This window comes from Rhinopithecus roxellana, chromosome 2 (assembly GCF_007565055.1).
Source record: "Rhinopithecus roxellana isolate Shanxi Qingling chromosome 2, ASM756505v1, whole genome shotgun sequence".
NCBI lineage: Eukaryota > Metazoa > Chordata > Mammalia > Primates > Cercopithecidae > Rhinopithecus > Rhinopithecus roxellana.
The window spans coordinates 183,738,397-183,762,897 of record NC_044550.1 but is presented as its reverse complement, the minus strand read 5'-3'; the positions used below and the strand labels follow the sequence as shown (position 1 = coordinate 183,762,897).

At 37.7% G+C, this 24,501-nt stretch overlaps 1 protein-coding gene across 1 annotated transcript in view; it reads left to right on the top strand.

The window, feature by feature from the left end:
* The window catches only part of SLC4A4 (solute carrier family 4 member 4), a 400,518-nt gene that overhangs the window by 343,312 nt on the left and 32,705 nt on the right, over positions 1-24,501 (top strand). Inside the window, exons 17-18 of the mRNA XM_010384086.2 lie at positions 13,713-13,826; positions 15,840-16,001. Of these exons, the coding sequence (XP_010382388.1) occupies positions 13,713-13,826; positions 15,840-16,001 (276 nt within the window). The remainder of the gene's footprint in view (positions 1-13,712; positions 13,827-15,839; positions 16,002-24,501) is intronic.

Below are 24,501 nucleotides of genomic sequence, written 5' to 3'. Positions count from 1 at the left end.
ACCTGGATACTAGATCTGCTGAGTGTGGGGCTTAAGGGTCTAGCCTGGAGGATGGAGCCACAGGGACTGATGTGGTACTGGGCAAGCCTGGAGCCTGTATGCATGGTACTTACCTAGTGCCTAAGGCCGGGGGTGCTGGCATGGTTCTGCGGCAGGTCTGACGTCTGGGGCTGTCTGGGCTGAGCTCGCTCTACACTAGTCTGGAACCTAGGGTGGGCCTGGAGCCTGAGGCCACAGGGGCTGATGTGATGCTGGACGGGCCTGGAGCCTATATTGGCAGGGACTGGTCTGGAGGCTGGGTCTGCAGGTAGTAACCTGATGACTAGGGCCATAGAGTCTGGTCTGGTGCTGGAGGCATTCAGAGCCTATTATACCTGGGGCTACCCTGGACCTGGGGCTCATCGGGAGCCTAGGGCACTGGGTTTGGCCTAGCAGTGGGGTGGGCCCCGAGACCGAGTCCCCAGGACTAGACAGGAGCCTGGGGTTGCTGAGCCAGCCTGGTGTGGGGGCAACCCGGGTCAGTCTGTGGTTGATCCTAGAATCTGGGGTTCTCTACCAACCTAGAGTCTGGGATTATGGGGGCCTACCCCTCATGTGGGTTTTACTGGGGCAGACCTAGTGTTGGTGTCCAAGGCAAAGACTGGTACTCATTTCCCTCTCCTCCCAAAAAGAAGGTTTCCCTCTCCAGGATGTGTTGCCTGAGGTTGGAGAAGGAGTAATGTGGATTGTGTAAAACTGTCCTTCCCACCTTCTTCAATGTGTCTTTTCTTATTTCTGTGTTAATCTGCTTCCTTAGCTCTTGTGAAAGTATTTTAATCAGTGGCTAGTTGTTCAAATTTATGTTTCTACAGGAGAATGACCATTGGAAAGTCTTAGTCTGCTATCTTGCTGAGATCATTTCCCAGATTAAATAGAATGGTCATTTTAACTTTCTATGTATCCAAAACCTTTCCTTCTGGCAGTAACACCCAAACTGAGGATAACTCTTCAGACTTAAATAAATTATCCCCTTATAAGAGCCGCAGGTAATTTCTCAGTCATTGATAAATATTACTAAGAATGTCATGACAATGTAAAAATAGAATAGTGATAGCATTCTAGTTACAATTCTTTTAAAGAAGGTTCTCAGCATAGTTTAGAATTGTATATACCAAATTATAAAATACACAGAGAGGAGAAAGTATGTGTGATTTCTAAAGATGAGTGTGTAACTGTGTAGGCTTTCAGTCTGTCATCCTCCCTTATACCCCAACTCATTTCACATTTACAGCTAAGTAATATATACATAAATACATATGCATACATAAATGAATATTAAGAACATCTTTTTATTGACAGAGTCTCGCTCTGTTGCTTAGGCTGGAGTGCAGTGGCATGACCTTGGCTCACTGTAACCTCCACCTCCTGGGTTCAAGCAGTTCTCCTGCATCAACCTCCTGAGTAGCTGTGTTTACAGGTGTACACCACCATGCCCAGCTAATTTTTGTGTGTGTGTTTGTTTTTTTTTTAGTAGAGACTGGGTTTCACCATGTTGGCCAGGCTGGTCTTGAACTCCTGACCTCAAGTGGTCTGTCCGCCTTGCCCTCCCAAAGTGCTGGGATTACAGGCGTGAGCCACTGTGCCTAACCAAGAACATGATTTTTATTTTTCATTCACCAAAATATGTTTTAATTTAAGCTGACATTTTGAAATATGGTTTCTATAGGTAGGTACAGACAGGTGTATAGATTCTAATATATATTCTTAAATAATGTTTTATAATTAAAATATATGCTTAAACACTATACATAAGACAGGCTTTTATAGCTGTGGAAACAATCAAGGCTATTTTTAGTTCCTTCCTCACACCAACAATTTACATGAAACCTCTAAAAACTCAAAATGCTCATGTAGAATGACAATGTTCTTGACATGCAAAATATCTCATTCTCCTTTAGCTTACACAGTCATTTCTCTTTTGTTCTCTCATTTTTAAACCTTTGTATGAGTTGTTAAGACTTTAAACTACTTTAAAACAGTTACACTTCTATTAGTCAGATCAACCAGCACAAGGTTGGATACAGACTAAGTACTCAATACTTGTTGACTAGTGGAAACCAGTCAAGTACAGATTAGTGCTACATTTTGTGGGAAAAGCACAATGTGTAGGAATCCAGGAACTGTAGATGCTAGTGCTAGCACTACCATTAACTAACAATGTGCTCTTTGATAGCTATCTGAAACTTCAGTTACCTCACCTATAAAGGGAAAGCTTGGCTAGATGACAATTAACAGCCTTTTGAGCTCTAGTACTTTTATAAATTTAAAGAGTTTTCTGGCTCCGTTTCCTAAATGAAATACATTTCCTATACTATTCTAGGCTTATAGCAATGATTGAACCTTACAAATTAGAAAAAAATAATTATCTCCATCATATCACATCTGCCAGTCTCTCTTTGTGGATGATTCACAATTGTTGTGCAGCAAAGGCAAATTCAAAACATGGTTGACTTTCTTGACAAGATTGAACTTACTCATCTCTCTGTATTTTTTTGGGTGGGGGGGTGGCTAGGGGTGGGACACAGACAGGGTTTCACTGTGTTACCTAGCTTGATCTCAAACTCCTGGCCTCAAGTGATGCTCCCGCCTCAGAAGTCCTGGCCTTGCGTGATCTTCCCAACTCAGCCTTCCAAAGTGCTGGGATTATAGGCAGGAGCCACTACACCTGGTCTGATCAAAATTTTAGTCATATTTGTTGTATGAGTCAGGATTCCATCAGGAAGCAAAGGGTATGTTCAAGTTAAGATAATTTGAGGTTTTGATAAAGGCATTATTTATGACAGGCATGAGCCTCTGCATCTGGCTCCTTATATTTCTTATCTCAGCTAATAACATCACCTATCCTTAGGACCACCCAAGATCAAAATCTTTTTTATTCTCCTTTTTTTTTTTTTTTTTTATTGAGATGAAGTCTTATTCAGTAACCTAAACTGGAGTACAGTGGAATAATCATGGCTTACTACAGCCTCAACCACCTGGGCTTAAGTGATCCTCTCTCTTGTCTTCCGAGTAGCTGGGACTACAGTCACACTCCACCAGGCCTGGAAAATTTTTTATTTTTATTTTTGTAGAGATGGGGTGTCACTGTGTTGCCCAGGCTGGTCTTGAACTCCTGGGTTCAAACAGTCCTCCTGCCTCAGCCTCACAAAGTAGTGCGATTGCAGATGTTAGCCATCACACCTGGTCTGATCAAAATTTTAAGTCATATTTGGCGAATGAGTCAAGATCCCAGCAGGAAGCAAATGGTATGCTGAAATTAAGGTAATTTGAGGATTTAATAAAGGCATATTTATGAAGTTGAGGTTAGGGTATATGGAAACCACAGAAGAAGATGTGGTGTCCCAGATAGTGAGACTGGGGAGCTCATAGTAGACCACACAGGTTAACCTCCTAAGGCAGAGAGTGTGGTAGAGGGAGATAGAGAATGAATCTGGTGTGACAAAGAAAGATGTCCATTGCATGTGGTACTCCAGGTTTTTCTTTATCAAATTAAACTTGTCACAATCCTTTTGTGATAAGTTTATTCCACTGCAGTCTTTCTCCTTTACACTTAAACTTTGATTCCGCTGGTTCTGGCTCCCATTACCTTTGCTGAGGCCATGGTCAGTGACCCACTCCCTTTCCATCCCTCATGGAACCACTAGCAATCCCTCAGTATGAATACTTAAAATGAAACAGATTACCTTTGCTAGCCTGTCTATCAGGTATGTAATTTGTGTATCAGACACTTCTACAGAGCCCTAATGCTCAGTGGAACATGGGTCAAATACCAGTACTCCATTGACAGTCTTTTTTGTATTCACCATTCTTTTTAAAGGGGTATATCAGTCTGTTATCCCACACTGTAACTGGTCTGTTCTATCAGCCTCGAGTCTTTAGTCAAAGTCTTTCAGCATCAAAACTTCCATTAGGAATATCACAGCACAATCTGTGATTTTCTGTGGCAGGTGGCCCAGGGCATTAACATGTTCCAGAGTCCCACACCAGTGAATGATCATAAACAGGGAACAAAGATGCCATCACGCACCTTATGTGCATATATGGTGGCAAAATGAAAAGCATACCTAAAAATAGAGCAGGATAGAGGTTAGTAGAAATCAGAAAGCCATAGATTTGTGGTGGCAAAACAAAAACCATAGCTTAAAAACAGCAGTATTGGGGTTAGTAAAAATCAGAAAGCCACAGAACCCCATGAATTAGGCACAATTATCGGTACTTTGATATAGTCACATTCAGTGTGGCTGGCATATGTAATAGGCCTAAGAATGCCATTCTTAAGGAACTGCTTGATTTTCTAGTTTTCCTCCTTAGAATATGCGTTAATTCTAACCTTCACATGAATTAGTATAATCATAAGATTATTTTTAATGTACTTCCTTGTTGTTATTGTCATTTAAATAAACAAAATCACTAAATTCCAGGTAACATCAATAGCTATAACACCCTCTGTGCTATATTTAGATAATGCAGAATGTTCTTTGAAGTGTGGAGCTTCAGAAACTTTAATGAAAACCTAATGAGCATTTTAGTTAGGTGATAGAATTTAGTTTTTGTTGACATAAAACACAGGAAAGTCTAGAATTCTACGTTTAGCTATATTCTAGAACCACGTTTTTTTGTTGACATTTTGGTCTGTGGCCATTCTATTAAAATTGCACATGTTTAGTTTATAAACAACCCTTTACAAGAATCAGGTGACATCCCGTTCTGGTTTCTTCTTCTCTCAAAAATTATCTTGGTGAATGGTAAAAACTGTCAAACTAAAACAATATATTAAAACATGAGTAAGAAATAATGGGCATGTATTATATGTCTCACTTTAGTGTTTGCAATCCTGGGTGGCATTTGTCTTGTTTAGTGACAACAAAGCAAACGACTTTGCTATCACTAAAGAAGAATCAGATTTTCAAATTTTTGAGGTATTTTATATTAAGGAAAGTAATTTTTAAAGCCGAATTTGTTTTTAATCCAAAATTGTTTTTATACTTATTTTGTTAAGAATAACAAAGGGATATTTAGTTATAAACGCAACTTAGACTGTTAAACGTTTAACAACGACTATACAAATACTTCAGTTCTTATAGACATGTGACCAAAAATAAAAACACAGTCAACCTGAATCGAGCCCTAAGAAAAACAGGTTGTAAGCAGTGATTGGCCAAAACATTTTGAGAAAACTTTTAGTGGTTGCAAAGAGGCAGTCTCTGGATAGAAGTAATAATTTTAACCATGGTAACCTCTTGGTCCTGAGCACTTTCAGCTTATTTATCCATCAGAGAAAAGTCAACAACATTGAAATCCCCGCACTAACACAAAATGGTCTCCTATCCGATTTTGGGGTTGTCTAATTTATACATATGACTTGCTAATTATTGTTTTTAAACTTTTACCCTTGTATAATATAAATTATAAAGCCATCTTCTTTTTAGGCCCCGGAACCCTTTATGATAATGATTTATTTGAGTTATATCTAAGAAGACTCTATTAGAGGGTCGAGGAATTTTGATAATTGAGTTTTAATGGATTTTAGTATTAGGACTTTAAACACCATCTAGTGTAACAACACTCCTGACATGTGATCTTCATGCTGCTTGAATGCTTCCTAGAACAGGAACCTAGCATCCTGCAGGCATTCCTGATAGAAGCACAAATCTACTTTTCCATAGCCTCTGTCCACAGGGTCTGCACTTGCCATCTGGAGCTACACAGAACAAGTTAATTTCTCTTTCCTGTGATAGACTTCGCATATTTGAAGACAAATTCTCCCTACAGTAGTCTTTAGGCCTGCCATCATTTTTCTTGTGATGTGTTTTCCGTATTCCCAAATCCTCTGGCTGCCCTTTTCTAGATTAGCTGCAGATTTTCAGTTTTAATTTAGAAGATAGTAACCAGATTGGGACGTAGTATTTTCCATGTGGTTTGATCATTTGCTTCTGGTATACACACATTGGGTTTCTTGTTCTACTATGTAGTTTTGAGACAGAATGGAAGAAAAGGTCTTTTAGTGATTGCCAAAGTCTCCTCAGCATCTTTGCTGAACCACTTCACTAGGCTGACTCTCCTTCCAGTAGACTTCCATCGTCAAGCTCCAAGCCCAACCCAGATAAATTATCCAGTTCATCTTTCTTCTTTGCTCCCCAAATCTCTTTGACTTAGAACTTATGGCATTAAAATCTCAGAGTCAAAATCAGACTTTGCTTTTATTAAATTCTGATTATAGTGGGTATTACTGAATCAAAGTACAGTGAATTATGGTTATTGCTATGACTGCTATTAATGCTTTTTTTGGATCGTGCTTTATAGCATTGGCTACTGGGGGGGGTCACATTTCAAACTTTATAGGGTATTTCGTTGCCTTTTTGTGATTACCAAAAGACCCATAATTGTCTGGCATAATTTTTCTTTCATCGAGAATAAATGCTTTTTTACACTGCTGTTTAGCATTTTCCAAGCACCACAATCACTAGAGGAATTGACACCATGAGTTGAAATGTACTGAGAGCCCACCAGGGTGCCTTCTGCTGTCCTTATCTCTTTATAACAGCTCTATCCATTGAGAACTGCTCTGTAGATGCATGGCCCTTTCCCTCCAGTTAATTTAGGAGCAGCTGCAGCCCTTGCAAAGTGAAAACCAAATGTCCTCTGGGATTTCCAAGAAACCTAATTCATTTTTCCCCTGTAAATTAACTGGCTTCTCACTGTTGGTGTCTCTATGATTATGACTCTCTCAATAATTAATACAGTATCATCTTTCATGAATATTATGTTTATAATAGATTTATTACATTGTTTTGCCAAAGAAGGAGAGAACAGCATATGTTTATTTGAATTTCCTTTCCCATCCACTTAATTTCTTCTTTGCTTTGGTAGTTTAAATATTTAAGCTGCTGGCTTCTCATTAGATTAATTGAGATACTGTCTAATTAATCCTGCAGAGGACAGAAAGATTATTCTCCTCTTCATTTTTATAATTAAAAGTAGTAAACAAAAATGAAAGAGTTCAAAACTAGTCTGATATAAAAAAGGCATTACAGTATGAATTGAGACATGCTTCTCTTTCTGTCTTTAATAAATTGAGGTAGGAATTATATGCTGTAGCACATCCATGTATCATTTTAAAAAAACTTTTTTAATGGCAAGCTTTTGCTATTAGTTATCTTAATTTGTTTTCTCTTAGATTGTGATAATTTATAATCCTAAGATATTGAAGTTTGAGCCTGGAGAGACTTAACATTTGATTTGGATGGACAACCACAATTTATGATGTTTGTTTAAGCTAGATTTGAGGCCTCAGAAGCCACAGATTTGGGCATGAAATCTTGAGGGAACAGGTTTTCTCATGAAAACTTTGGCACTTCTACTTTTAATCATTACCAGTAATAGCTGTTAATAGTAGAGAATTGGAAACTATGACTTTCGAATTTGATATCTTTATTGATATGTTGACCTACATAACAGCATGTTTTTGGAGTTTTTGAAAGAGATCAAGTTTGATGAAATGAAAGGGAAAACCAATGACGAAAGAAAATCATATACTTTTCTTTTCTAAATGTGCTTAAAACTGTGAGAAGGGCCCAAAGAGAGCAGTTCTTAGCTCCTTAAAGTCAGACAGAGAAGTCTTATTTACAGACCCCAGTGTGTATCTAGTAGACTGTATGTACTCATTGCTAGACATTTTTAGGGCACTTTCTACTTCTACTATGTCAGTTTTGCCTAGCTCAAATTAAAAGTTTCATTTTAGTATAGAGTAAGACATTAATCGTCTGCTAAAATAGCACCCCTACCTGTCTTCTCTAATTAGGGGATTTAGAATTGAATACAACAGTGGTCTGGGAAAAATCAATTTCCTTGACTGTGAAGTTTAAACTGGATTCAAGATCACAGAAATGAATATCTTAATAATAAACACTCTCCAGGGGTGATTTCTGCTGTAACTAAACTAATATTGTACAATTTAAGGGGAAGGAAGTGGAAATAGAAGTTTGTATATTATGCAAAATGTATCACCCTGACTGTGATTTTTAATGAGGTTAAGCAACACTATTAATAGGGTAGCTTTTTTTCTCCATAAATTTTAAGAACTGTAATCCTGACATGTATTAACATTAGTGTTTTTAGCTACTTTTGTACCTATGCTGTAATAATGCCACACTTGACAAGTGCCATCACGTACATATGTATGTATGTATATATATCATACTATATGTATCATTTATATATCGCTACCTGTTTGTTTATATGTTACTAGTTTCTATGGCTGTTTTGTCAAGTCACCACACACATAGTGGCTTAAAACAACAGAATTTATATCTGAGAGGTCAGATCTGGATGTCAAAATTGAGATCTGGAGATAAGAAATCTGAAATGGGTCTCAATGGGCTAAAATCAAGGTGTGGGCGGGACTGCATTCCTTCTGGAGGCTCTAGGGGAGAATGTGTTTCTTTGCCTTTTCTACCGTCTAGGGGCTGCCTGCATTATTTGGCTCATGACTCTTTCCTTCAACTTTATAGCCAGCAATGGCCAGTCAAGTTTTTCTCATACTTTGTTATTCTGACACTGATTCTCCTGCCTCCCTCTTTCATTTACAAGAACCCCTGTTATTACATTGGACCCACCTGTTTAATTCAGGATCATCTCCCTTAAACCAGTAGATTGGCAACATTAATTTTCTCTGCAGCCTTAATTCGCCCTAGCCATGTAACATTACATATTCACAGGTTCTGGGAATTAGTACGTGGACATCTTTAGGGATGTATTATACTTTAATCTGCTTACCACAGTATCTGACTTAAATTTTAAGATGAGTATGCTGGGTGCTATGTTAATAGTGTACTGAATGGGGGCAAGTGCAGAAGCAGGAAGACTATGTAGGAAGCTAATGTGGTAAATCATATGAGATAAAATGCTAGCTTAGACAGTGTGGTACTAGCAATGGAGGTGACGCGAACTGACAGGATCCTAGGTATATTTTCAGCATAATTTGCTGACCAATTAGATGTGGGATATAAAAGGAAGAAGAGTTGAGTATATTCCAAAGTTTTGGGTCTGAGCAATGGAGAAAATTAAGCTGGCATTAATTAAGATAGAGAAAACTACTCAAAGAGCAGGTTTAGGGTGTCAGTGGTGGGGCAGTTTGGGCCAGGGAAGAGGAGCCAGGGGAAGATAAAGCACTTAGTTTTTGCATAAATTTGAAATGCCTGGCAGTGATTTTAGTCAAGCAGGTCAGTCCTCCACCAGGGCCAGAGGTTTAGGTCCTATGGGAATTTCTACCAAAGAATTGCAGATTGAATTTATTTGCCACCATCTATTTCCCTTCTCCTGTTTATTAACAAAAGGAGGAGAGCTATTTGCCTTTTAAATAACTATTTATCCTCTTTCAGTATATATATAAAAAATCCAGGTGGAGGTGTCAGGTAGTTAGATAGATGATTCTGGAATTTAGAAGAGTGGTCTAGCCTAGAAATATAAATTTTTTGTTCTTTAGCATGTAAATGGCACTTCAAAGCATGAGACTGAATGTAATCACTTAGGGAGAGAATATAGATAGGAAAGAAGAGATCAAAGTCTGAACTGTGGAACACTGCAATCTCAAGAGTTTGGAGGAGTTGAAAGGACCAGCTAAGAAGAACTAGAGTAGCCAGTGAAGTAGGATGCAATTCAGGTCTACTAGATCTGATTTCCAAAATGTCGTCAGAATGCCATAGTATTCTTAGATCAGAACATGGTAACTGGTATATTATAGACAGTTGCTTTTGAAAGATTATACTGGATGGTTGGACTATTTCCATACACATATCCTGCTATCAGAGTTGCCTCCGTATCCACTGGTAGTTCTAAATTTACTCTCTATCCATGTAATATGAGGTTTATGAAGTTTAATGAGATACTCTTGAGAATACATGTTAGTGCCATCTTTAGAGGGTGATATATCTGTGTAGGCTCTATATTAAATATGAGAGTTCAGAATGGAGTAAGAAATTCAGTTGCTTCATTAAGCTACATAAATGATAATTTTGGGAGATTTGACAATTTTATATTCTTTTGAATATCCTCAGCGGTGACAAATTTCTTTTGCTTTGTACGGATTTAACTTTACAGAGTATCTGCAGTAATTTGTGTATTGTTGAGTACAGCAAAAATTGGAAACTCAATATAACATTCTAGAAGGTAATTTGGCATTATATAGCAAAAGACTTAAATTTTTATATAGACGTTGATATAGTAACTCTTCTGATAGGAATTTATTCTAAGGAAACAGTCTTATATATGTGCAAAGATTTCTTTATGATATGGTTCATTGTAGTGAAAAGTTAAAAACAATCTAAAAAGTAGGGTAATAGAAAAGTAGATTTTAGGATAACCATTCAGCATAATACTATGAAGTCAATAATGTATACTATTATGGAAAATATCAAATGAAATAGAATAAAAGTGGAAAATCAAAATGTCAAACAATATGTGAAAAATTCTATTATGTACACATGTATATGCACATAAATATGTATAAAAGGATATATTTGCAAGTGTTAAAATTTATTTCTACATAGTAGAATTGGAAAACATTTTCTTTTTTCACTATTTTTTCTAAACATTCTATAATGAACATATATTAATTTTGAAACAAAATATATTTCAAAGAAGATAGAATTATGGATCCTTCGGACATGTGTGATAGTTAATGTGGGTAATCAAACAATCTTTGCTCAGTACTAAAACTATAAAAGGAATTTTTAATTTTTGGAACAATACCACCACCATTAAAATGAATGAATAGCTTCCCAAAGAGAATAATTTGAAAGACAGCCCTGATTTAGATTTGGAAGTTACGGGATTTTGAGGGGGTGTTGGGGTACATTTTAAATTGAGCTTTAATTTTCATAGTAAAATTCACAGATTATACATTTGTGTAACCAACACCCAAATTAAAATACAGCTGGTATATTTGAAAAAGATTGTTTTTCTTTCAACATTATTATACCTTGAATAATTTCTTAAAGCAATATAGATCTTTCAGGGCATTTTCTCTTTGTTGGTCCTTGGAATCATGTGGCTTGATCTCACCATCTCTTGGAGTAGTGCGGCCAAATTAGCAGCCCCATATGCGGGCCCTCAGTGATGAGGTTCAGTTTGCCATGTAGGTTTTGCAGGGCATCCAGTTTATGGAAAGCTGAGAATGCCTCCTCTACCAACTAAAGAAGCAGAATTGCCCAGGTGCCTGGTAGTGATTTTGGTCAAGCAGATCTTTCCTCCACCAGGGCCAGAGGTATAGGTCCTATGGGAATTTCTACCAAAGAATTACAGATTGAATTTATTTGCTCCCATCTATTTCCCTTCTCCTGTTTATTAAAAAGAGGAGGAAAGCTGTCTGCCTTTTAAATAACTATTTCTCTTCTTTCGAACAACTTATAGGATATTTGTGTTACCTACTGGTTGCATTTTCTAGGTGAGGGTTGTAAGGGTGATAAGTAAGAACTAACTTCCATTTTACCTTTGCAATGACCTCTGGTCCTCCAGGGATTTATGACCCACTGGTCTAGAGGGGTGTTTGTAACTTCCTAACGTACTCCTGAACTGCTTCATAGGACTGTCTTTTGCCAGACCACACTGAACTGCCAGTGTCAACACTACTTGCACAAAACTTAATAAATGAGTTTCCTCCAATATTGAGCTCCTGAGAAACATCCTTTTTTTGCTGTGATTCCAGATACTTCTAACCAAAATTAGCTCTCAGTGGCAGTTTCGTGTTACTAGTGGGCTTTTTATTTTTTATTTCTTGGATTTGAAGTTTCATTTCAAAGACCTCCTGACAGTAGATCATTTAGGTATTCCAGCGGTCTCTGCAGCCATGAGAGCTTCTAGAACTTGAAATAACAATAATTAACTTATATTAGGAGAGTTTATTATGTTCCAGGCAATATTGTTAAGCACTTTCGTGGCTTTTCTTATTTAATTCTGATAACAAACCAATGAAGTTGTAGGGATTATTTTGGCTATGTTTTGCAGGTAAAGTAATTGAAGCTAGGAAAGGGTAGGTATTTACAAATAGGAAATAATGGTGCAGGAGTTCCGATAGTAGTTGTGCTCCTAACTGCGGTACTATATTGTCTACCCAAATTGATCCCTGCCATCTATTGGTTCTTAACACAAATTATTGTGTATAATTGATGTTAAGTTGCCCCCAAAAGGCTGGCCTTCTCTTCCTCAGTATATACTTTTCAAGAAAGCTAAACCTAGCAAATCTAGCCCTCCAAGAAAGAAAGGAACTCCAGGCCAAAAGGAACAACTCTGATCCTGCCACTAGTTAGTATCAGGCTCCTGACACCTGATAAAGGTCAAGCATTGAACACTAGGGCCTTCACCTTACCTACCCTGCCAAGTAATTTTCATTTCTCATTTTAGTTTCTGTTGACTTCCTGGCTACAGTAATACTATTCCCTTTCAAGAAATCCTTTGTCTTCAGAACAGTCCATCCACTCACCCCATCACTGATCTCCCTTCCTTCATCCAGCAGCATCAGAAACTGACAGCTCACCCTGAGATAACTTCATAACCTCTGAATCAACCTTGGTTTTATTTAGGAGCAGGCTTCCTTGTATATAACTTGGCCTTGAGCTTCACGGGAACGTGGATTGTATCGGTTTTGTTTACCGTGGTATCCTTAGCACCAAGAAAATTATTAGGAACTAAGTAGATTCTTGTTGAATGATTAAATTATGTGCTAACATGTGTATCCACCATATGGGAAACTCAGATATCTGTGCTTTGGTAATGCCCTTAATCCTCATTAGTGCCACTAGAGACTACAGAACAGTCTCAAGAAACCAAATGTTACTATGCTCCCTTTACCAACTTGCAAATGACCATTATTCACCCACTTCATGGGAACGGTCTTAGGTTAATGCTGTATTCCTTAAAGCCCAGACCTTGTCCTGACCAGAGGGAGGTACTTAGGAATTTGGAGGGTTAGCAGATAATGGCAGTCATATGCAAGAAGTGGTAGAGGAGAGATGTTCCACATACGTGAGACTTTAAGTGCTAACCTGGATTGAGAAATATTTTATTTGACAAAACTAGTGCAGCTGTGACATTTCCATCTTTTATCACTTGCCGTGACTTTGAGGTCTTGATATTTACTTCACCCAAGGGACAGGAACTTCTAAGCCCTTCCATGCTAGATTCTTGGTGTTTTCAGGCTGTCTTATGAGATTTATCTTACTCTGTACTCACAGTGCTGCCTCCCAAATAACACAGAATTTCTATGTTGTTGTGCAGATTTTTATAATATGTACTTAGTTTTCATTCTTATGCAGGTGACCATGTTGCAAGAAGGATGAATTTATACAGTATTTCAGGGATGTGTTTTATTTGATTGCTCTCCCTGTCTACACACACACACACACACACACACACACACAGAGAGAGAGAGAGAGAGAGAGAGAGAGAGAGAGAGAGAAACCTGTTCTTTGGGATTACATTATGTCTAGCCAGGTGATATACTAATACAAAAACAATTTTAAAAATAATCTTTCTGCACTCTGATACCTCCTTCAATTGGTTAATGAAGCTGTTACTATAAACTATTAGCAAATACAAAATTCTTCATTCAGTTCAAACACAAACAAATGTATGTATCTGGTGCTAAATGGTTCCTGGTTTCTTTTTTATTTTTCCAGGCAAGAAAACTGATCAGTGATTTTGCCATTATCTTGTCCATTCTCATCTTTTGTGTAATAGATGCCCTGGTAGGCGTGGACACTCCAAAACTAATTGTGCCAAGTGAGTTCAAGGTAGGTGAATGTCTGTCTTTTGGTCATTCCTGGAACTCTTTTTCTTTCTTTCCCCCATTCTAGTTTATTGGGTGTCCCTTTTGAGTTAGTTTTGTACAATTATCCTTTTTTTTTTTTTTTTTCAAAATCAGTGCCTTTTAGGCTCATATAGACATGTAGTTTAATTTCTTCACTACAATTAAATGTCAAGACTAGAGTTTTTATTTAAAACAACTGATAATACTGTTATAAACTCTGCCTTATAGTTTTAGAATATTTTTTAAATATCCAAAATATTTTATATACCTTATTACATTGATTTATATAATGATTCTGGGAAGTACATAATGTAGCTGTCATCCTCCTGATTTTTTCTTTTTTGAGACAGGGCCTTGCTCTGTTGCCTAGGCTGGAGTGTGGTGGTGCAATCTCAGCTCACTGCAACCTCTGCCTCCCAGGCTCAAAGAATCCTCCCACATTATCTTCCCAAGTAGCTGAGATTATAGGCACATGCACCACCCCCAGCTAATTTTTTAATGTTTTGTAGAGAAAAGGTCTCACTGTATTGCCCAGGCCGGTCATCATCCTGATTTTATAAAGTTAAGACTGAAGCTCAAAGAATTAAGTAAAATGCCCAAGATTATGGAACTAGTAATGTCAAGGTGTGAAGTTAGAACCCAAGCCTCTAGACGCCTAGTCCAATACTCTTTTCATACTATGAAACTACCTACCACATGCATATATATATATATAGCGAATTGTAATTATTACAAGGTAGATATAACAATTACTTAACTTACAAACCTATTGATATGTGCAGGTAATGGATAAAATTTACATTCCAGTCATTCCTAAATATATTCCTAGCTAATTTTTCATTACAAGTCTTTTATCTGCTTTCTAAAATAATCCTCATTCCCTCCAATACTGAGAGTCATATATTTGCTAAGAATTATTAAGCTAGTTGCAGTTTTAGATTAATAACTACTTAATGAGGGAGGGATATATGTGTTATAACACACATTATTTTTTGAATTATCTCTGCTATCACATATTCATTAGTAAAGATAAGTTCTCATCCATTCAATCATTAATTCATTTGAGTTAATATTTACTGAATATTGAGTCAGGCTCTAAACTGGAAATTTGAAATGCATTGATGAGTAAGACAAATTTTTTTCCCTAACAAGCTCACATCTGCTAATTGTAGTACAACGAGGTTAGATTCAGTGACAGAATTATGAGACAGATGATGGAAATATCCTCAGAAGAGAAATGAAACTTTCTTGACAGCAAATATGGAGAAAATAATTCACTGCGTTCTATTTTAGTGTTTTTATTTGCATTGTTGAAAGTAAGGAAAAGCATAGGAAACACTTTTTTTCTGTAGTTTTGTGGTAGACGTACATGATCTATTGATGGAAAACAGTCTAAGAACTGCAAAAATGCCAATTTTTTCCAGTTTTCTTGTGACATTTCCTAAAATTTACCCAGTTATTATAGATCATTATTTCATATGTAAAATAAGAGACCAGAATTTTTACATTAGTTCACTTATATAAAAACAGTTATGACTTTTTATATATATTATGAAGCTGTTAAAATTTGGCAATAGTATAAACAACTTCATTATAATTGCTAAAACCCATGAACAAAATTCATGGTGGTTTGGTAATTTCTTGCTACCTTTTTACTAAATGTTACATTTGGAGATTTCTTCTGGCTACTCTTTAAATTTAAATCAGTTTCTTCCATTTTGAGTCCTTATCTTAAATCATCCCAAATGCACAAAATGCCATTCACTTCTTTTCCAATGGCTCATATTCTTTCTCTCCTTTCTTTAAGGAATTTCTCAAAAATAACATCCTTTGGGAGGGTTTTGGTGAATACTCTTCATTCTCCAGCTCAAAACTGTTTATATTTCTCAATATGTTGGTTATCCAAATAAAATAGCATGTCTTCCCATTGATTTTTCACCAAATAGTATATATTAACTTGATAATTTTCTGAAAAATGTCCTCTGTCTTTTTCAAGCCAACAAGTCCAAACCGAGGTTGGTTTGTTCCACCGTTTGGAGAAAACCCCTGGTGGGTGTGCCTTGCCGCTGCTATCCCGGCTTTGTTGGTCACTATACTGATTTTCATGGACCAACAAATTACAGCTGTGATTGTAAACAGAAAAGAACATAAACTGAAGGTAAGTGTCTGTTATATGTCTATCACTGCCTTCTTCTTTTTTTTAGTATTGAAAACACTAATTGATTAAAAACCAAGGAAGCTCTGTTGGGAGTTACTATAGCTAATGTTCCTTACAAGTCGGCAGAACCAGAGATCACTTTGTATTGGCACATGTCTTCAGTGTAGCACTTTAGGGAGAGCTCATTTAAATCTGAAAAATAAGGTTTCAAATCATATTTCTTTCACCAGCAAAGAGAGAATATAAACATAATTTACTACTTAGCCACAGTCATCCTATATCTGATTTTAGTGGAGTAAATATCCTCAATAAAGAGAATGACAATCAAAGATTTAATTCATTTATACTGAGCATCTGCCTTCTCTTAAATCAACTCAGGTTCATTCTTAAAGATTATTCAGATAATTCATGGTTGTAAGCTGGTGGTATGCATTCTTGCTTTTTGTCTTCACATACTTGTGTCAGTATGTTATTAACCATAAAGTATGCAGAAAAATACTTTATTTTGTACATTTAAAAAATCAGTTATTAACTTTGTTATGAGTCTAAAGAAAATGCCTCAGTGGTCTGGGATATCTTTCAAGAGAGCTGCCTAAAATGCTCTTACTTTATATAATGTTTTTCCAGCTCTAGTGACTTTTCTAGTTGCAATGAATTTTTACAATACCATTTGAAGAAGTGAGATATGAATGGTAGCAATAATAAGGGCTGTTATTTAATGGATGGCTACTATGAGCCAGGCCATCTTCTAAGCACTTTGTGTTATATGTTAACTCATTAACTTTTCATAACCACCATATGAGGGAAGCATGTTAATGCATTAGAGTCTGTTACCCAGAAGGAGAGGATATTACTAAGAATAGAATTCAACACAGTAGGTATAGCAGGAAAAATATTCAGGAAATATAAAGAATTGGCTGACTATAGAAACCCATTGAGTAGAGAAATGAGAGAGATGAGGAGGATTCTGATAAACTATCCAAGTAGGGAGAACTTAAAAAGCTGTGGATCATGGTAAGAAAGGAGTAAATCCCAAAATAATAAGACCAGGAGAAGAAAATTAAAGGCTTTAGTCAAAGAAGAGATGTTTAGATTTTGAGAGTTTCAAAGGAGAGAAAGCTGAGATTGATGAACTGGTCCAAAGCATGTGGCTAACTACTGAAGCAAGTTGACGATGACATCCGTCAACACTTATAACTTAGAGTAACGTGAGTCTGGTGTATTGAAAGTATCACCTGCCTCAATATTGACATGATTGGAAAATAGCAGAGTATGGTAGAGAAGAACATCATGGGAAAGTTACTAAAACCATAAGTGAAAGTGTATAACTGTCCTGGAGGTCGGCATATTTAGTGATGTGGAAGGATAGAAACAAAAGCAAAAACAAAAACATAAAACCATAAAAACAAACAAAAAACTCGACTGTCACTAAAGAACAGATCTCTCCAGGAAATCAGTGCTCCCAAAGGAAACCAAGTGGTTTTCACTTATGATGAAAGAAAAGATTGTGAATTCAATTGGAAAATTATATTAAAGTGACTTTCCCCCCATGTCCACTCCTGCCGTGAGTAGATATTGTACTGCTCTGAGATACTTTTCTTAATTCTAAGATCATTGAGCTTCTCTCATTCTGGTAATATTGGGTTATTTGCACTTGTTACATAGCAGCTGACTTAATTAAGAAGTGAAAGATGCTAGGCCATTAAATGGTTATATTTGCAACTGGCACAGCCTTAGTTCTTTACTTTGCCATAGTCAATGGGTCAAAATAGTCACAGGGGCAGCCTCCATTCAAGGGGGTGAGGGGGGAATCTTCTTTTTAATGGGGGAATGGCAAAGTCGTATTGTAGAAAATCATATAAGATAGGAGATATTTTCCAGCCATTTTTGGAAAATAAAATCTGCTACCTTTGTATTGAAAAATTTGCCATAGTCTAGATCTTGGTGATTGCTTCCCTGTGGTGTCATTTTAGCATTCTTTTTTTTTTTTTTTGTGAGATAGAGTCTCGCTCTGTCGCCCAGGCTAGAGTGCAGTGGTGTGATCTCGGCTCACTCCAACTTCTGCCTCCCGGGTTCAAGTGATTCTCCTGCCTCAGCCTCCCGAGTAGCTAGGATTACAAGGGCATGCTACCATGCCAGCTAATTTTTGTATTTTTAGTGGAGACGGGGTTTCACCATGTTGGTCAGGCTGGTCTTGTACTCCTGACCTCGTGATCCGCCCACCTTGACCTTCCAAAGTGCTGGAATTACAGGCATGGGCCACCACGCCTGGCCCATTTAAGCATATTCTTTTGTCCTCTGTGCTTCCTTTAAATTGGCCATTGGATCTAGAAGCTTGAGGAGATATAATTTTGATATTGTATGTGTATATATATATATATATATAGAGAGAGAGAGAGAGAGAGAGAGAGAGAGACAGAGACAGAGAGAGAGAGAGAAAGAGAGAGAGAGAAGCCCAAGACTAATTTATAAAAGGCCAGATAACTTTAAGCTACAAGAAGTTTGGCTTAGGAATTTCGAGGTCACAGAGATAATGTGAATTCCAGCTCTAAACCCAATTGTAGATTTGTGGTTAGGAATATCCCTATGCTGGGAGATTCTTTCTTTCTTTTCCCTTCTTTTGGCATCATACCCAATGGCAAGGCTGAGAGAGGCATGTGTTCTCACTATCTTTCTCTGTGGGGTAATTTTTTTTTTTTTGATTGGCCAACTGAGTATGCCATGTTTAGAGTGTACTAGTTTTATTTTGGGTGGTATCTCCCATCTTTGCCGTCTCCCACAGAGCCCGAGAATTGGTCTCTGTCCCAAGAGTTCAGATGGTCATTCTAATTCAGGTCCTAAGCCACCAAGGATTGGCACGGTGTCGCTCAGGGCAGTTCCAGGCTCCAGGGCTTGCTGACTCCAAGGATTTGCTTCTTCACGTGGCTATTGTTTTTTGTATCCAATTGTTCCTCTTTCTAGTGGATAAGCCATAGTTTCTAAAATATATTTTCTGTGTCTTTTTGAGCATTTTCAGATGTTCTGTATTGAGAGGGTTTTTGATGTTGGTTTAGTTTACCAAAGCCTTGAAATGGATGTTGACTAATATATTTTTATTCTGAAAAAATTTGCAAACAAATTCTTAATTATGATCTACAGTTGGCTGGATTTACTCTGTGTCTTTGGAGGTAAATAAATGCCTACAAATTTTTACTCACTATGTTTTCTTATTGATAAAATTCAGAATTTAGAATTTCAGAAGTTTGGGAATGATAAAATACAGACCTTTTTTCTCTTATTCTCAGTAGAAAACATTAGAAAATCAAGCTTTATTAGGGTTTGCCTCTTAAAATAAGAGTTGAATATATAAAAAATAAGTTTTCATCACCTTCAGAATTGCCACTTGAAATCATTCTTTTGAATAATGAGAGTTATGGAATAGGTGTCAGTCTTTTGTCACAAGTCTAATGATACCAGTGACCATTTCATCATGAATCAAAGGCTTCTCACTCTGAAAACTGTTTTGTTCATATTTTGTTAGGAAAGGAGAGCTGTGGAATGTGAACACTAGAGATTCTGTCTAAAATTGTAAAGGGCCTTAACTGCTATGAAATTGATTCAAAAGAGAGAGGTGAAACTGAGAGAGATGGAAGCATTGTGATATTAAAAACAGCATGTTTTTGGGTGGCATTTGCTTTGGCTTCCGGTCAAGTAGCTCTGGCTGTCTGTTCTGCTTGGGATGGGATCCACCTTTCCACTCTGCTGAACAGCTCAGTATTGATGTAGGAACGCCAAGGCACTTGGCTTTCTTTGGCCATTATTTTGGTTGGTTATGCCCTGCGTTAGCTCTGCAGAGTGCTCAAAAGCAAGCCAGGGTTAGCAAGGTCACAACTTCTTTAAGGTCATTCCCTGAGTCATTGGCAGAAGCAGGAATAGATTCTGGGCTTCATACTGCAAAGCCAGGGATACTTCTCACAAAGAAAGTGATTTCAAGAGTGTTATAGATTGGGTGTGGGAGGGAGAAATAATTTAGGATAGCTATCTAGAAATAGATATGAGGTGGTTGTGGCAACCAATTTGCTCTGATATCTTTTATGGTAAAACCCTTAATTTGAGGGTGTTCTTTTTTGATAACTCCCAAATTCCTATTTTTGCCCTATTTTCATTTTTCCTTTCTGTTTCTACTCTCATAACCCTATAGACTCAGTCCTTTTATTTTGTACCTACACTCTTCTAAAGGGTTAGCCATGGGTTAATGACCAGTCTTCCTTGCTTCATTCCAAAAGCATTCATTTTTTAAAAAGTGCTGTTCTTGTATGTCAGTCCTGTGTTTTTAAACTTTCCCACTTTGACCCCTTTAAATCTTTACCTCTCAAAGAACTTCCATTTGCCCTAGCCGGGGTTTTAAGACTCTTTGCCAGAGGACCACAACCTAAATTTAAAATGGCTTTTGTTCAAATGTGCTAGCCAGTGCTCTAGTCAAGTGAACAGTGGAGGTTTCCTTAAGCCTGACAGTTTCTTCTGCTAGGTACTCCAGCCAGAAAGCTCTTCTCCCTACTTCCTAATGATTGCTGTTTTTCAAAATCCTCTCCATCCTTTAAGATAATTCAAATACAAAAACTTCTCAGTGTAGCGTTCACCTTTAATGTAATTTATATTTCTCTTGTTTTTGCTCTTAGTATATTTGTATTACTCTGTGGCACAGGTCACATATGTCTTTTACAGTATCTATTTTGTATAATTACCTCATCCCTTTTTGTTTTCAAGGTCAGGACCAGTTTTATTCCTCTTTTCAGCTCTCATGTGGCCCACCTGTTTCATATGGTAGACTCAATAAATACATGTTGGAGAATTGTATTCTCTTTGGCCCACATGGCTCTCAGTTGTTACTCTGTGTGCGAGAGATGATAACTGCAAAACATGTAAACTCTCCACTTCTCAAAGTGTGTGCTTATGTTGGTCAAAGCCCTCTTTAGATGTCATCACTGCAGGGAGTTTTTGTGAATTTACTCTAGACATAGTTAACACTTCATTATCTGTACTTTTTATTATCATTTCCAAACCTCTTTGAATCTCTATTCAGAGTGCATTATAATTTGTGTACAAGTCTGTGTCCCTTTCTTCAATTCTGAGCCCCTTGGTGGGAGGTACCATGTCATGGCTCTTAATGTCCCCATAAATGAGCATATTGTCTCGATCTTTGTGGGCCCTAGCATAAATGTCTATTCTGTGTCCCTGCATGTCCTAGTGTGTACTGCTCCTCACCTCTCCTTTTTTATCAGCTATATACCACATGTAAACTGTAGGCTGCTAGGCTAGTCTTTTTCTTTCATAGATTTTGAGTTCTGTGGATTTATTCCTAAATGATTTCTACTCTGTATTAGTAAAGCATATACAATTTCAAAAGGAAATAAAGTTTCACTTTCTCTCCTTGTACTTAAAATAATCTCCAGTTTCAGAAAATAGAACAACCGTTTGGTTTGTATTCATGGAAACAAGAAGTCTTTTAAACTTTAAAGAGCATATTTAACCTTTTGAGCATTTTGTGAGTGCTTGCTAGGTATGGAACACTTGTGTTAGATGTTGAAGATAAAAATGGTTCTACATTGCAGTCTGTGCCCTGAAGGAGTTTAATGGATTTTCCCTATTCACCACCTGTCTATTACAACACCAAGGTTGGAATTGACTATGCCTTTCTTTGTGCCTTGTACCTTGCATGTACATTAAATTATTTGTTTTCATGTCTGCCCTCAATTAATAATCTGTAAACTCTAAGAGGGCAAGTATTCTGTCTTATTTGTTGTTTTAACTAACACAGAGCCTACTAGCACAGGATAGGTGTTCAATGAGTATTTATTAAAGAATCATTTCCCATCCAAAGAGATGAGCAAATGCAAAAGGCCCAGGATGGGAAGGAGCTTGGCGTATTGAGAAACGTATAAGAGGCCATTGTGACTGAAACTTGGGGAATTAATTCATTGAGATGAGGTCAAAGTTAATGGGGCCAGGTCACATGGAACAAAGTTTCTGAACTTCAGCATTATTGACAGTTGGACATTATTTTTTGTTGCTGGTAGCTTTCCTGTGCATTGTAGGCTGTTTATCAGCATCTCTAGTCTCTCACCAGTAGAGGCGTTTACACCCTCCAGCTGTGACAACCAAAAATGTCTTCAGGCATTGCCAAATGTCTCTTGGGAGTGGAGATGGGCGCAAAATAGTTCTGGGAGGAGGCTCTGATGTAGAAACTTAAAGATAATTTTACAGCGTTTAGTTTCTCATTCTAAGTGAAACAGGAATCACTTTAAACAGGGAAGTGGCATATAATGATTTCGATTTTTAAAAAAGATTCGTTCGTGAGGAGAGTGGGTTGTCAGGGACAAGAGAAAAACAGGGACGTTTGTGGTGAGAGCAGCATTGAGGGCTGAGGGTTGGTTGCTGGATGGTGTGAAGGAAGAAGGGGAATTTGCATGGAGCACTGAAAGGAGAGAATGACTTTAAACAAATGTCAAGGAGTAGAAGCAGAATCCCAATTCAAAGAGTGACACATAGGAAAGTGCAGGAGCACAGAATGTGCGAGGCACCTTGAGGGGTTGGTAGAGATTCTGGAATCCTTGAGGGCCTCCTCAGAGTTTTAGATGTAGGAGCATGGAAAGGGAGGCTTTGTATTCTTCGGCCTTCTCATCTGCCTGTGGCCTCCCCTATTCAGCAACATCCAGCTTGGGCTTGATGGATCAGAATTGCATTTGAAACACTCAGTCTGGCAGCAGTAAGGATGGATGGGGGAGGAGCAAGAGTGGAGGTGGGTGGGGGGAGCTGAGTGGAAGGGGAAGGTGGGTGGGAAGAGGCTGCTGCATAATCCAGGAGAGAAAGGATGAGAATCTGAAAAAGGTAATGGCAGTGGGGAGGAGGAGTACAGAACAGATAAAAAGTTTCATATGTTATTTTTGAAAAATACTGTTTTCCATATTTCTTGCAGTATTCTTTATATAAAAAGGACCAGTATTTGAATATTATTTTTATTCCATTCAAATCTAGTCATTCAGATACTTTTAACTCAAAGGGACATCTTAGAAGTGGCTTGTTTTTAACATATATAGGTGGTTTTGCAGAAACAACTTCTCTGACATAACCATTTGCTTCTTGGGTCTCATGGCAATAGTTTGGGGCAACATGAATTTGAAGCATAGCTTTTACCATTCTGTTCAACAAATGTGTCTCCAGAGTTTAGCGTGTGTCGGACACTGTACTAGACATGGTAAGCCTTGCATGTTGAAATTTGACAAAATGAATTTATCACTTTTTTCTCTTTGACCTCGTTGTCCATAAACTCTCCTCAATGTTGTTCCTTTAGTTTAAACTGCATCTTCTCAAGCCTGGATTATGACAGTGTTGTCGTGTCTGTCCTCTGCCTCTAATCTTGACCACTCTCAATATACCATTTATAGTCCCAACAGAACCATCCTTCTAAATAGAAACCTGATTGTATCACTTGCCTGCCTAAAACCCTTCAGTGACTTTCCATTGCTTTTGTGATAAAAAATTCCAAAGCCTTTAGCGAAACATAAAAGTTCTTAACTTCTCTAGCCATCTTCTTCTGTGCAGCAAATTTATTTCATTTTCTTAGAATGGCAACTTGCTTTGCATAGTTTTTCACTTACTTCTTATCTCTGAGCTGGTTATGGCTCATATTTTAGAACTCAACCTAAATACTACCCCCCATGCAAACCATCCCTGACTTTGTGCTGAGTTGGGTACCCCTCCTGGATGCTTTCTCAGCACCCTGAATTCATCCGTACTTTAACACTGGTTTTGTAAACACCTGTTGTTTTGACCAGCTCTACCATTACAGTAAACCACTGGAGGGAAGGACTGTATTATTTATAATTTTACCTTTAGGGTCTAGCAGAGTGCCATTGAATGAGTGAATTAGCATTTATTCATTTATCCATCAAACATTTATCTAGAGTATCCACTCTGTGGTACACACTGTGCTAAGTGCTAGTTTGACGGTGAACAAAAACATACATGGTTCCTGTCCTCATGGAACTATGAGAGAGAGAGGCACAATTCACATAATTATGCAGAATGTGGCACTGCAAATGTGGCTGATGCTGTGAAGGAGAAGAAGATGGTATGTTGAGAGAGTGCAGGGAATTCCCTAATGTGATGGCACTTATATTGAGACCTAAAATGTTAGCAAGAATTAGCTAAATGAGGCTGGGTGGGAAGACTATTTCGGACACCCAAAGAAATCACTGTGTATGCATAGGCCTTACAAAAGGAGGTACTTGGTGAGAACAGGTGATTGATATAATCCTGTGTGGCTGCAATGAGACAGTTGAGGCTGGAGGGGAGGTAGAGGCAGACCAGGTAGGGCCTTCAGGTCACATTGGTCATTTTCCCTTCCCCTTAAGAACATAAAGAAGTCCACTGTGGTTGAGGAGAAGGAAGACTTTTTTTTTTTTTTTTTGAGACAGAGTCTTGCTCTGTCGCCCAGGCTGGAGTGCAGTGGCCGGATCTC